Consider the following 14,280-nt stretch of genomic DNA (forward strand, 5'->3'; position numbering starts at 1 on the left):
TTAGCCCACTTGACTTATGAAAGCCGTCTTGAAATTCTGGATCTCTATTCTCTGTATTGCAGACGTCAAAGGGGTGATATGATTGAAACATATAAGATACTTAAACAACATTATGGCTTGGACCCATCTACATTTTTTACTTTAAATACTGCTACCACCAGGGGCCATTCTCTTAAGCTTTTTAAAGAAAGATCAAGATTACTTGTTAGGCAGAACTTTTTTACAAATAGAATAGTCAATCTATGGAACTCCTTACCTGACTTTATCATTTCAGCACCAACAGTTGCAACCTTCAAGCTGCGCTTGGATAAGTTTTGGAAGCAATCTAGATATGGGCACCTTCAAAGGCCTGCGGCCTAGCCTGGCAAGTTAGCTTGCCTTGGCATCTAAAAGCCCATTAAATAATAATAATAATAATAATAATAATAGCAATTAGTTCATCAAGGCACTGAACTAAAGAAAAAGAAGGTTAACCCCAACCCCAAAAAGCCTGGTACACATTATCGGGATGTGAAGCGCCAGAATGACTGGTTAAGAGAGAACATGTTTGACGCCATGGGGAACTATCTCTTCTGCTGTGCATGTGTTAGAATCGCATTTGGGATATCCATAGATCCTTTATACCGGTATAAAGGATCTATGGTATATCCAAGCAAAGGATTGCTCGTCAAAGAGCTATAAAGAGAAAACAGTTTAAGGAGCCATTACAGAGTATGTCAAAAGGTGAAGTTGAAAAGGAACGTCTTGGTGAGTATGTTGTGATGCCAGAAGGTTTAGATGTTAGTTTTAAGAAATGGTGGAGGTTTCTTGATCCATCTGCCACAGTTGATGTTAGAACCGAGGGGTGACCAACTGGTTCGAAATCTCGTACACCTTCAGTGAAATTCTGCCTGAAATACGAAATCTTATGTTGTTATCGTGATTCTGATTCTATACTCGTTCTGGTACCATAGCTTACACTCAACTGCTCCTGCACAGTAAGAATGAAATCCGATGTTCCGCTCCGCTTCAGATTTGTATTAATCAAGTTGTGGAAGCCGCACAAAACCTGGAGCTGTGGGAAAGAAGCCGTACAAAACCAGGAGATCTATAGAATCCATGCAAACTGTTCAAAAGTAAGAATGAAATCCGATGTTCCGCTCCGTCTCGGATTTGTATTAAGCGAGTTGTGGAAGCCAAACAAAACCAGGAGTTGTGGGAAGAAGCCGCCCAAAACCAGGAGAGAATCCATGCTAATGCACTTATCAATGTCAAGCCCCACCCCACCCAGTACGGGCTATGTGGGGCGTTAGGAGGGGATTTGAACTTAAATTTTTCCCCCAGGGGTGGGGAATTTGAACAAGCGCTCTATAGTAGCATAGATCCTTTACAGTAGTTGTATACGTGAAGCGCGAGAGAACATGTGATAAAACTGCAGCACCTCGTGTACCTTTGTCACTGTGGCTTCTGTTTTTACAACACGTTGGTTGTCAAATCCCCACTATATCCCCACCCTCCCCGTGATTATATGATTATTATTATTACTGAGCAGTCAGCCCTGCTGGTGTGCTCAGATTTTCCCGAATACATGTAACACAATTACAATAATGATTGTAGTCCAGTTCTAAAAATGTCAGCATCTGCAACTTCAACAAGATCTACTGGTAAGGAGTTCCAATCATTAATTGTTCTTGAAAAATAACTATTTTGTACTGGGGGTGGGGCTTAACATTGATAGGTGCATAACTGTTCAAAAGTGAGAATGAAATCCGATGTTCCATTCCACTTTGGATCTGTATTAAGTGAGTTGTGGAAGCCAAACAAAACCAGGAGCTGTAGGAAAGAAGCCGCACAAAACCATGCAGGATAGAATCCATGCAAACTGCTCAAAAGTAAGAATTAAATCTACTGTTCTGCTTGGCTTCGGATTTGTATTAAGAGTTGTGGAAGCCAAACAAAACCAGGAGCTGTGTGAAAGAAGCCATGCAAACTGCTCCTGCACAAAAGTAAGAATGAAATCTGATGATCCACTCCGCTTCAGATTTACTTAGCAAACTACAAACTTACTTAGCAGCACAAACTTCATAAACTTAGCAACACACCAACTACAAAATCAACTTAAGCATACAGATGCTCCTGGTTTTGTGGGGTTTCACACCAGATAGAACTTTGACAGTTGCTCCTGGTTTTGAGGGGTTTTGCACGGGATCCGGATTTACCCTGAATGATTGGACTTCCTGGTTTATAGGGCTTAATTCAGCTGCAAGTTGCTCCTGGTTTTGTAGGGTTTCATTTAATAGTTATGCCTTGGCTTTACTCCTGGTTTTATATGGCTTTGCAATTCCTCTCAATTTTGTGAGGCTTTGCTCCTGCATGCCTGCTGAACTTCTGTTTCTTTCTCCCACTATTTTTTGGTGATTTCAGAACTTATCATTCTACACCAACCTGTGATTTGAAATCAAATTTTGCAGCTCTCGTTCGATTTTGTGAAATCTTTTGAAATTAATGAAATCTTGAGAAATTTGTTCAAGATTTTGAAATCCGTACCCCTTTTTCGTGAGTTAGTGACCCCTCGGTTAGAACTCCCCACTCAAGACACGGAAACAGTGGAAAAGTATCTAATTATGCCAAGACATGTGTTATGAATGATTTTCTATAGAATTTGTTGATGTTAACAGTCAGCCGAATGGCTGTAGTGCAGACTACTGGTCCAACATTTTACTTCCAAATTTTTCTATAATACAAACTCCTAAAAGTGGTATTGCCAACTATGAAGAACGTGCTAGACGATCAGTTGTGGGAGAATTCAACCGATCACAACGTGAGGCTGGCAAAGGAGAGTGTTCCAATGCTTCATCCCATAACTGGCTTAAGAAGCATCGACCTAAACATGCAGTTTGTCCGCATCAAGAAGACTATTGTGATACTTGTGCAGAAATGAAGACAAAGATTTCCTCACAACAGACTACCATAAATCGTAAGAAACAATCTTCTGATACCTTGCCCGATGATCTGAAGCACTCGGAAGATGAATTAAGTGGTATGAAACATTCACTAGAGATACACCGTGAAGAAGCCAAAGGAGCACATGACTACTATCAGAAAGTCACTGTACAGTGTGCTGATGAGTGGAAAAAATTTTAGAGTTTGTTGAGAAGCCTTGCCTTACAGAAACTGAGGGTAGGGAATTAGCAACATTGAAGCACAAATTTAACCTTGTTGTAAGTGCAGACTACCAAATGGCAAGCTAGTTCCTTACTGAGATGAGTCACCTCAGCCTGGTAGCACCTACTATTTTCAGAAACTCAACCACGATGTGTTTGGCATTGTCAATCATGCCACCAATAAAGCTGCTGTGTATTTGTTTGATGAAAGAATTGGCCCAAAGAATACAGACCATACAGTTTCCTATTTCACTCATTACCTTGCTGGTTTACCAGACTTTGTGTGTCGGGTACATTTGTTTTTGGATAATGCTTCTAGCACTAATAAAAACTGTTTTACAATGGCTTGGGCTATGGAAATGATTCAGCAAGGTAAACTAGATTTTATCCGTGTATCATTCATGATTCCAGGTCACACCAAATTTGTTCCTGATTTGTTGTTTTCAAAAATTTCAAAAACATACAATAAAAGTGATGTATTTACTACAGAAGAGCTACAAAAAGTAATCCTTCCTTATGCCGAAGTTATTGTTGATGGTGGTAGTATTGTGTCAGACTGGCGAAATAAGCTATCAAAATATTCCAAATTTCCGGGTATTCGTAGCCTCTATGACTTCCTGTTTGTAAAAAATTCAGCAACTGGAAAGGTCGTCAGCAAAGTATGGAAGCTCTGCTATACTGGAAGCTATACCAATTCTACTATACACCTGCAAAGTGATCGAAGTATTGACGAAAATGTGTTATGCACTGAAGATGATACCTACAAGGAAAAAAATTGTACCAAACAAATATCAGCGACCAAACTTGCTAATCTTAAACACATGTACACTACTTTTATTTCAAAGAACGTTGGCTTTCATTTTTATAACTGTATGTACATATACAATTGTCATCAATGACCCCTTTCAGTTATGGGCTGAAAAACTATGGGTTCTATACCTCATATCCTTACCATTTTTGGCATGTGAACAGTCAATGCATTGCACAACATGAGTCTAAAGTAAAAGGTTTTTTTAAAAAGTGTGTCTAAGGTTCCATTTTTACTTGATGCGTTCACATATTTAAAATGATATTGTGCAATATTTGGGGGATTAAGGGGTAAACTGCTAGTAATGTCAGTGGTGAGGTCTGCGATGTCATGTATTAGTGATGCACACGTTGAGGAAATATATTGAATAAGCATGATTTTTGTAGTTGGCTAGCTGCCAGCATTAAAGTAATATTAGAAAACATGGTGTTGCAATTATATGCCAAAACAAGTACAAGTAATTGACAGATAAAACCAATAAGCATACACAAATTATAGGGTGTTCTGGCAAATCCTTGGATCAACCTTTTTGATTATAATAGGCTGGGCATGCATCCTAACAGCTGCCAAATGATAAAATGTACAAATCAATTGCTACAGAATGAAATGCACCATGGTAGATGCTGATTTCTCCATAAACAATGATAGTAAAATATAGAGTGCCTACTGACATACCTGTAAGCCATCATGAGTACTTGATACTTTCTTAGAATCTGCCATTTCCCTCTACTCTACCACAAAATTAATAGACCTTAGAACCACATCTACTTATGACAACGTCACACTGGTTGCTAGTATATGGTAGATGCATATCACAAGGTTAATGCAACCAACTAAAACATTCCATTCTGTTTGATTAGTACTGTAAGGTTTACACCATGACTGAGTTGTGGTATATAGTAAGTGTAATATCATCAACTTCATAAGCCTGTAGCTATACAAAGCATCATTTGCCTGCATTGCAGATGATTATTTCACTAACATGTAGTGCACATTGTGTATATATCTTAGCTGGTTCTGTACACACATTACTTACATTACTCCAAACTCTCTCATCTATGCTGTTCATTCAAGTTCTCAAACATAGTATTCATTACCCAGACCACTATAGTCATATATGTGACTGGATTTGCGAAAAGGGGTCTTCCAAACACATATCCAATTCTGTAAATTCAGAAGACCATAACTAAGTGCTAAAGTAATGAATTGATGTGAAAATATTTTCCATATACTAAGCTATGTTGGTGCTCAATAATGACCAAATTTCATGTCAGTAGCATTTTCCAATCTAGTTATGAATTGTCAAAGTTGGTAAATTGGATGTGTGTGGAAGATCTAGACCCCTTTTTGCAAATCCGGTCACATAATAGTAGCCACTGTATAACATTACTTATTTTGCAGTGGTACAGGTTGTAGTTACAGACTGAGAATAAAAGTGTACCATATGTTGCATCTGTAAAGCACAGGTATTTTGCGCTGTCGTCACACTTGCAATCACTTTGAGTTCATAATTGACCCTGCTTTTAATAGTCTATATATACCTAACCTTTATGCTATGCATTCTTCAAGTGCATGCATACAGTGCCATCAGTGGTGCCTGCATATAAACCAAGGTTCATGTAAGGTCAGGCACGTGAGACTACTGCAGTTCGACCAGTCTCTGGCAATGACTTCACAATAAAACGTCAAGGTTCACTGCAGCGGCTAGCTATTAATAAAGATTTTTAAGCATCAATGATTTTATATTAAGGACTGTGTTGTTTATAATCATGCAGTTTCTGAGTCTTGCAGTGCTATGCTAACTATGCCTCCTAGCTAGTTGCATGGTTACGTGAATGAGATTAAAGTGGTACTACCTGCACCACCAGATCTAGACCCTGAAGAAGCTGCAGTCGATGCATACTTCCATAGCCATAAAATATATAATGTTTACATGTATATAGCTGGTAAAATGATTTATTAGACTAACTACCTGTAGCTAATGTGCACAATTGGTACTGTATATACATAGCTACAAATTATGGTGTAACTGTTGTAGACCTATGCAGCCTGCCTGTTGTAGTTGGACCTTGTAGAGCAGCTTTTCCTAGGTGGTTTTAAAACTCAACTTCACAAAGATGTGAATCCTTTACATATGGTGGATGTGGAGGAAATGCTAAACTAAAGAACTCTGTGAGAGTGCCTGTCAATGTGGTAAATGTTGGCAGTTTCTCACATTCACTTTACAAATTGTTGTACTCTCAAGCAAGACCCTTGACCATGTAGAGAATCTATTCGCAGTTACTTTTACAATGTGACATCTGACACATGTGAAGAATTCATGTATGGTGGCTGTCGAGGTAGTGACAATAGATTTTCATCAGAAGATGACTGTATCTCACAATGTGCTGGTAATGGTGAGTCCTTAGCACAAATTATACACGTGTTATTGAGTTTGGCTTGTGTAGCATAAGATGCAGGTTAGTGGACAGATTAATTAGATAATGCACTATTTTGTATTTGCTAAATGAAGTGAAAGTTACATTTGTAACCAAAATTTATTTTATTGAGAACAAAACAGTGTGGATTCTTTCTCAAGTCACATCCTGTCCTCATTTATTTGGCAGTGTATACTGTTATTTGTTTTATTTTTGTGCAAAAATTTTTTGTGATAAAAATTTTCGTGTAAAAATATTTTCATATGCTTTACATGAATGACTGTTCTATTAGAGTAGTTTGATATTATATAAACATTTTCATGTAAGAAATTTTTGTACAAGTTTTGGCATATGAACATTATTTTACAACGAAAAAAAAGCAAAATTATGGTAGTGTTAGCTGGTTACTATCTTAGATGGGCGTCCAATAAGCCAAGTGTTTAGCTTGCGTCAACAGTGTACTGGGACATGTGGCAACCCATTTGTGTGATGTTTCGCTATTTGTCAACTTGGATGTAGCTGCCTACAGTAGGATCTCAAGTGGTTGATATGGAAGCTTAGAAATGCATTGATACCAGTCAGTGTCATGTAGACTGTTAAGTAAGTTTCAAGTTTTAAAATAAATTGACATATTGTGCTTAATAATACAGGAGGTACATTGTCCTAAATTAAACTGTGTCAATGATCCAGTAACACCTCCAGGATCCTGCTGCCCTGTGTGTGGTGGGTGTTTACCATAAATACATGTAGTAGTAAATCACAATCATGTGTAGCTAGGTTGTCCTAATGATTCCTTCTACCTGGTGAAACAACAATGCTTGACTGCAATAGGTGGTGAGCATTATAATTATTTTAGTTGTATTCTAAAAATTTTTGTTTAGTCAGTGTACACCAAGAGGATTTTTGTTGTGTACTCTAATTGCATGTGAAGGCAATGTATTAGTCCATACTATGGATCAGTTAGTGATGGCGTACATGTCATTGTAGAACCAGTAGAACCACCATTATCTCTGTCAGCTGGACCGGGGGCCCCATCAGAAAGACCAACAAGAGGTCTTCCATCACCTCCCTAAGCTTGACCACCAACAAGCTGTCCCACCAATAAGAGGTCCTCCAACAGGACCACCAACAACAAGAGGTCCTCCAACAGGACCACCAAAAAGAAGTCCTCTAACTGGACCACCAACAGCAGGTCCTCCAACAGGACCACCAAAAAGAAGTCCTCTAACTGGACCACCAACAGCAGGTCCTCCAACTGGACCACCATCAGCAGGTTCTCCAACAGGACCACCAACAAGAGGTTCTCTAACTGGACCACCAACAGCAGGTCCTCTAACTGGACCACCAACAGCAGGTTCTCCAACAGGCCTGACCACCAAAAAGAACTCCTCCAACTAGACCACCAATAAGAGGACCTCCAACAGGACCACTACCAACAAGAAATCCTCCAACTGGACCACCAACAAGAAGATGTCCTCCAACAAACTACCAACAAGAGGTCCTCCCAACAGCAGGTTCTTCAACTGGACCACCAACTAGAAGACCTCCATCATTACCAACAGCAGGACCACCAACTGGTCCAACAAGTCCAACAGAAGGAATGCCAACAATTGGACCACCAACTTGACCAACACCAAGTATCTCACTTCCTTAATAGTAATAAACTTGTTTGATATGCATGTGTGTTTGGTTACCCATAGATATACATATTATACTGTATCTAGAAATAAACAGAGCTCAATAATGAATTTTAGCTCCCTGTACTTATATATAGTCGGTTCACAATCACCTCACATTCACCTGAGCTCTCGTTTCTTGTTAATAACAGTTGTTACATGAACTAGCTAGTCAATGATATTGTCATAATTATTGATTTTCATTTAGCTTCAAACCTTTGTCATCAGCCTAAGGAACATGGGTTGTGCTGGGTTTGCAAACATAGTTTTAATTACAATCAAGAGTCAGGAAATTGTGAACAGTTTATCTATGGTGGGTGTGGTGGAAATGAGAATCGATTTTCATCCAGAAAAGAGTGTGAGAATGTTTGTAAACAAAGTAAAATACAGTATTAACTGTTGACGTTTGCAGGTAGTACCATACAACTTTTTAATCTTTACATGTAATAATATCAAGAGTTTATAATGGTATAAACTCTTGATAATATTAAAGACCAGGAATTCACCTTATGTAGCATGGCATGTCCCCCAAACTGCAGTAACTCTCATCCATATGTACAATACAATGTGTACTAGGTTGTCCAGGGGCGTAGGGAGGGGGGGTTCCGGGGGGTTCAGGAACCCCCCCTGTAAACTTTAGACTTCTGCAAGCAGGATCCTAACACACCATTTAGTGTGGCAGGACAAAATGAGTGAGTTGATAAAACTTACATTCATCTCTCAGGGAAGGATTTACAGAGGTAACATGAGCCCTCTTCAAAACTTGTTAAAAAGATCGATATACTCTAATAGAGCAGTCAGGTATATACTCTAATAGAGCAGTCAGGTATACTCTAATAGAACATGCATGTAAATATCCATGTCCATATGAAGTTTTTCAGACATTCCAACATTAAATGCAAAACTTAGCATGACCTTATACTGCTATAGCTTTGGTGTGCAGTGTTTAAAGATATAGAGCTCCAGTAATTTATCACTTGTGTTATGCAAAATTAATTCATGCTATACATATTTGTATAGTTAGCTATATTGTTTTGATTGTCATTTGTATCAGTGGATTCATGGCTCTTATACCACAGTGAGATATAACCATCACTTACAGATTACTATATGTGTCTCTATGTGTTATGCTGTCTGTTTCCACTAGGTGACTTTATCTAGTACTACCTTCATCCCTGGGGCACTTAATGCATCATAATTAATGTACTTTTTGCATAAAATATAGTAATTTGCTGAGTTTTGATTTATTAAAATATTGAAAGTCTCTCAGCGGCTGGGGGCTGCGCCCCCAGACCCCTGCTTCTAGTAACTGAATGCTGGTGCTGGAACCCCCCTTCAAAAAATCCTGGCTACACCCCTGTTGTCACTGTACGTATGTCCACAAGGAACTGTGCTTGACAAAGTGCAGAACAAATGTGTTAGGCTAAACCAATGCAGTAAGACACACAATGCCACGTATACCATGTTACAATAGAATGTCCACCAACATGAATACTGTAGTGTTAGGAGTAATAGAAGAAAGACATGTAGTAGGTAAGGGTTGAAGTTTGAATGCATTACAATATTTCATCATCAGTTTGATTGCAAGTCTCCACCGCACACTATACCAGCTTGTCTTGATCAGTGTTAGACCACACAATGTAATGCTTGTTATTACTCAATGAGTTCTCTTGAAACAGGAGAGCTTGTACAGGTAGGAGATTCACTAGATATCTTAGAAACTGGAACCACCAAAAAACAAAGTAATTAAGAAATTGATAATCACTGAAATGTGTCCTAATGTAATTTTGTTATACTTTAGTGCAGATGTGATTATTGTATAACAGTTTGAAAATTTCGATGCTGCTATTATCCTCTATATGATAAGTTGAGAGGTTACATGATCATGATCCAACCTGGCCATCAGCTGGACTACTAGACAGTTAGTGTGTACATACTGTATTACCTGGCATTAGTGCAGTTTTATATTATTTTATCGCAAGTGTGTGTACTACTGCTGAAGCAATTTTGATATTTAGATATCACAGTCAAGACACATGGTGATAGGTCAATAAAGTCAACATACTATACCTGAGTCATGTGGATGAGCTGTCCACCAAGTAGGGCAGCACATGCCAAATTTGATACTATGAAATGTCAGGCCCAATGAGAGCTTTCCTCAGTTATAAAAAATGCTTAACTCAAAAGTATATAAAAGTAGACAAGAAATAACTTTTAAAATATACTAATTGTGGCTGTTGCCATGGTAACCTGTGTACAAATAGGTACAGATATATGAGTATAATCATGTATTAAAAACAGAATTAAGATATCTGGTGTAGATCTGAAGTTGCGATTAAAAATGTGAAATTTAACTTTTTGGAAGTTTAGCTATGTCCAGTTGCACTATATAATAAATTAACTGATGTTCCATTAGTAGTCTATAGCTATAGGGGTATATCTTTTACATGCAATTAGACTTCTAGTTCTTGTGTTACATTCCGACCATGGTCTAGCAGGATAGAACTTCATTATGAATGATACAGCCACAAATATATAAAATTTGAATTGTATATACTGGTAACCACAATAAAGCAGTAAATTGTAAAATACTAATGAACAGAGCACTGCTTGAAAGCATAATGGACAAGGTATAGTACATGGTGTACATACCTCATACGAGCAATCTTAAACTGTTGCACTTTTGTTTTTGAAAATCTCCTTCAAGTAAGACAGCTTCCATCTATTGGCAACACCAACTTCAGAATTCAGAGGTGACTTCTGCAGATCACCCACAGCAAATATGTGATGACAAGGCAGTTTCATAGTGCTAGCAAATGCACATTGGTGAGAGCTAGAAGTCACTGATAAAGTACCTATGAAAAGAAAACTAACAATAATTGATGAAGCAATATTAATACCTTCACTGGAAGAAACTGTATAGAAGTCATTTTGCTGAGTTAAAATTTTGACTTTTTTCCATAATGTTTGTTGTCTCAAAATAAATTGGTAAGCATATGGTGTAACTAAGTTCACAAATTCATCTTGGTCAGACTCAAAGACAACTGGCTTCTTCACCAATGCCATAACTGTGCCATGGTCCCGTTCATTCCATAACACAGATAGCACTGAAAAAAACTGGTCAAAAATCGTGAGAAGCTAGCAAATTTTTAGCAGACACTCTTTACTTTGCTGTTGATTGATTCCAACCTGTTGTTGGTTCTTTCACCAAAGGTAACACAAGCTGATTTAAAACATTCTACCCACTCGTGCTTGATAACATGCCAGTTAGCATTGTAGTAGTTGACAACAGATTTAGGAACAGTTTCTAGCAAAGTGGCATAATGCTTTTCATACTCTTCCTCTGAATAAGAATAAGCCAGCTTTGTTATGATCTCTAAAGAGTGATCCCTTTCTCCAGGCCTTATCCAAAGTTTATCAGCTGTCACTTCCTTCCGAAATGACCTTAAAGCATAAAACAAGCATATCTGTAATTGTACTCCTGGAAATTGCTCTTCAAACACAGCTCTCTCTGTAAAATCTTTGTCCGTAACTACAACACCTACTTTGCACCATGATGGGTTAACAGATTTGAAAACCTTTACAATGTTGGTGATGGCTTCCTTGGTTTCAAGTGATGTAAGGAACAGTGAAACAATTTTGCTTTGTCCATTGCTGTCAATCACTAACATTAAGTACAGTGGCATCCGAAGTTCATTAAGTTTATATTTAGCATTAAAAAATGACTTCTGGGAAACAATTGAAATTGTATTTCATCATGGCATCTTGGAAAACAGCCCTGTAAATACTTTCTTTTCATCAACAAATACATCCACAGCTGACCCTAAATTTAGGGTAAATTGTTACACAATTAAATAATATACATACTATGAACACATCTTTACATGTACAATAAGTTACAGCACACATCTAAACATCTTTCGATTTAATTGCACTGTAAAACTAAAACAGCAAAAAGAAATATACCTTCAGGCTTCCTTAAACGGCTAACTAAACCATCCAAATCATTCCCGGAACTACTGGAATTCAGTTCTCTTTGCACATTTGAAATGTCTTTAAGAGTGACAACTTTTCCAGAGCTGCTTATTAAGTGCTGTTGCAATAGTTTCTTGTTCACTTTCATCCCCAAACACACTTTTGCTTCATCTTTTTCGGTACTCTTTAACTGCCTTTGCCTTGGTAAATGGCTGTATATCTCCTATTAGTAAAAAATGGATTATCATTATAATTATTTCATTTAATAGCTATAATTATCTGCAGCAAACTCGTATTTCAGATACCATGCAAAGTGGTTAAGAATACACAGCACACTATTTCATAGGCTTTCAAGGCCAGTTTTAACAATATTTTTGTAATTCAATTTACAAACAATGTGCAGGCAAACCAAAGGTTACAAAAGTATATAGTATCAACAACTCCAATACCATATAGAGGGAAATTTCAACGAATTTGGCGATTTAGCCAAATCCGCCATTTACTCGTAGCGTCTCAGATTAGCTTCTTTATAGCTAAATATTGAGCTTGAATTTGCCAAAGTTTTTATTTCGCCAAATGTAATTTAACTAAAGTTTACCCATGCCAAAGTTTCTCTCTATACAGTAGTTTATGCATTAGTGCTGTCATACACAACCAACACAATCAACATCAGTTACAACCTTATTGACATCATGATTGTGATTCATATTGACATGAGACACTGTGAGCTGCTGGAAATCTTCTGTCAAGCAAAGTTTCACTGAAGCTGGGCAGCCTTGCTTGATTGTCCTGTAAAATACAGCAAAGCAGAAGCATAAAATAGTATACATGGTATATAAACTGCTAGAAATTGCAGTCGGCCATGGGTTGCTGTATTGGGTGAATCACGGATCGACAGATTACGGATAGACGGTTCATATGATGAACATATTCCACTGCTCATTGGAGTGTGTAGGTAATGTCAGTGATATAATAATACTCTTGATATAATAATTAGTTTACTAGTGTAATGACAAAACACTGTTCACTTCACTTCATTTTAACTTTTTAACTGTACTCACCGTTTCAGATTTACGGATTTAGCTAGCTAGCTATGGCGGTCATATTAAACTTATGTTTACAGTACGTAGTCTATATAGTCCACTATCTGGTGCTGCACAAGTAGCTACATCATTTTCCATGGATAGGCAGGTGTTTGAGGAGTCTGGATTTTACTGACTTAACCGATACAGCCTGAGTAAGTTAACTTGGCAAGCTAGCACTGTTGACAATCTTTATAGAAGCAAATATTCTTAACAGGAAAGCCGGTGAATTGACTCAATTCAGTGGTCTGGGCCACGGCACACTCTCCTTCCATGAGAAAAAGCCTGAAAAAGATAAATTATAGAATGATTGTAGGATTATACAGTTGTGGTATGGGCTGGCTGTACCTAGTCTCATCCTCTCGACTAAAATTAATGACAAAAAAAACAAAAACACTTTTGTGTTTAAAGCTAGGTAGTGGATCTAATCTATGATTACGTAACCAGCTAAATCCATAAATCTGAAACAGTGCGTGGACTTTTTAGCCATGAAGGTGCAGCATTTGTCATTATTAGTAAAATAATTACTATATCAAGAGTATTACACAATAATCCAATGAGTAGTAGAATAATATGTTCATCACATGATCCGTTGATCCACCAAATACAGCAACCCATCGGCCATTGGCTATTTTCACAATTAAATTTGGTCATGTACCCTCTGGCCAACACACAAGACACAAAAACTCTGTCGGAGTCTAACTGACACTACAGACACTGATCATGGACTCACTTTTGTGTTGGCCGGATCCTTCACATTTGTGCTTCTTTCCCCCAAGCACACAAGTTAACACAATACTGTAATACACAAGCTCTTTATTTGCTTTCTCCACTACCTTAGGCGCCCTCTTAGCTGCAGCTGCCAATGTCTTGGAATCCGGCCCTGTGGGCCAGCTGAACGAAATTAATTTTCTCAAACTCTTCAACACGATTCTTCAAATCTTTATAGGACGAAAATCGATCGATTTGTAAAAGTAGAGCTTTCGGATTGAAGACCCTAGCTCATGCCCCGAGGGCACGCGTCTAGTAGATGCCCCGAGTATTCGACTTTTAGGGTACGCGACAAGTAGTTGGTGTTAGGTTAGGGTTGGGTTCAGCTTTGGTTTCTTCTTCACCTTTGCCTTCAGTAAGAAGTTACTCCACTTGGAGACATATATCTAGCTAAGGGAATCCTCGGAC

At 38.0% G+C, this 14,280-nt stretch overlaps 1 protein-coding gene and 1 long non-coding RNA gene across 2 annotated transcripts; one reads left to right on the forward strand and one right to left on the reverse strand.

The window, feature by feature from the left end:
- Positions 1 to 6,214: 6,214 nt before the first annotated feature.
- Positions 6,215 to 8,440, forward strand: LOC136264956 (carboxypeptidase inhibitor SmCI-like; the record flags this gene model as incomplete). The annotated part of the gene is made up of 4 exons (XM_066059720.1): positions 6,215 to 6,347; positions 7,356 to 7,421; positions 7,489 to 7,722; positions 8,253 to 8,440. Coding segments are annotated over 4 exons (621 nt in total), but the record flags the coding sequence as incomplete, so codon positions are not given.
- A 2,094-nt stretch (positions 8,441 to 10,534) lies between these two features.
- Positions 10,535 to 14,280, reverse strand: LOC136264575 (uncharacterized). The gene is made up of 5 exons (XR_010705208.1): positions 13,835 to 14,280; positions 12,700 to 12,808; positions 12,011 to 12,242; positions 10,945 to 11,867; positions 10,535 to 10,899 (listed from the first exon to the last, which is right to left on the reverse strand). It is a non-coding gene; the product is annotated as an uncharacterized lncRNA (long non-coding RNA).

This window comes from Dysidea avara, chromosome 8 (genome assembly GCF_963678975.1).
Source record: "Dysidea avara chromosome 8, odDysAvar1.4, whole genome shotgun sequence".
In the NCBI taxonomy this organism is placed as follows: Eukaryota; Metazoa; Porifera; class Demospongiae; order Dictyoceratida; family Dysideidae; genus Dysidea; species Dysidea avara.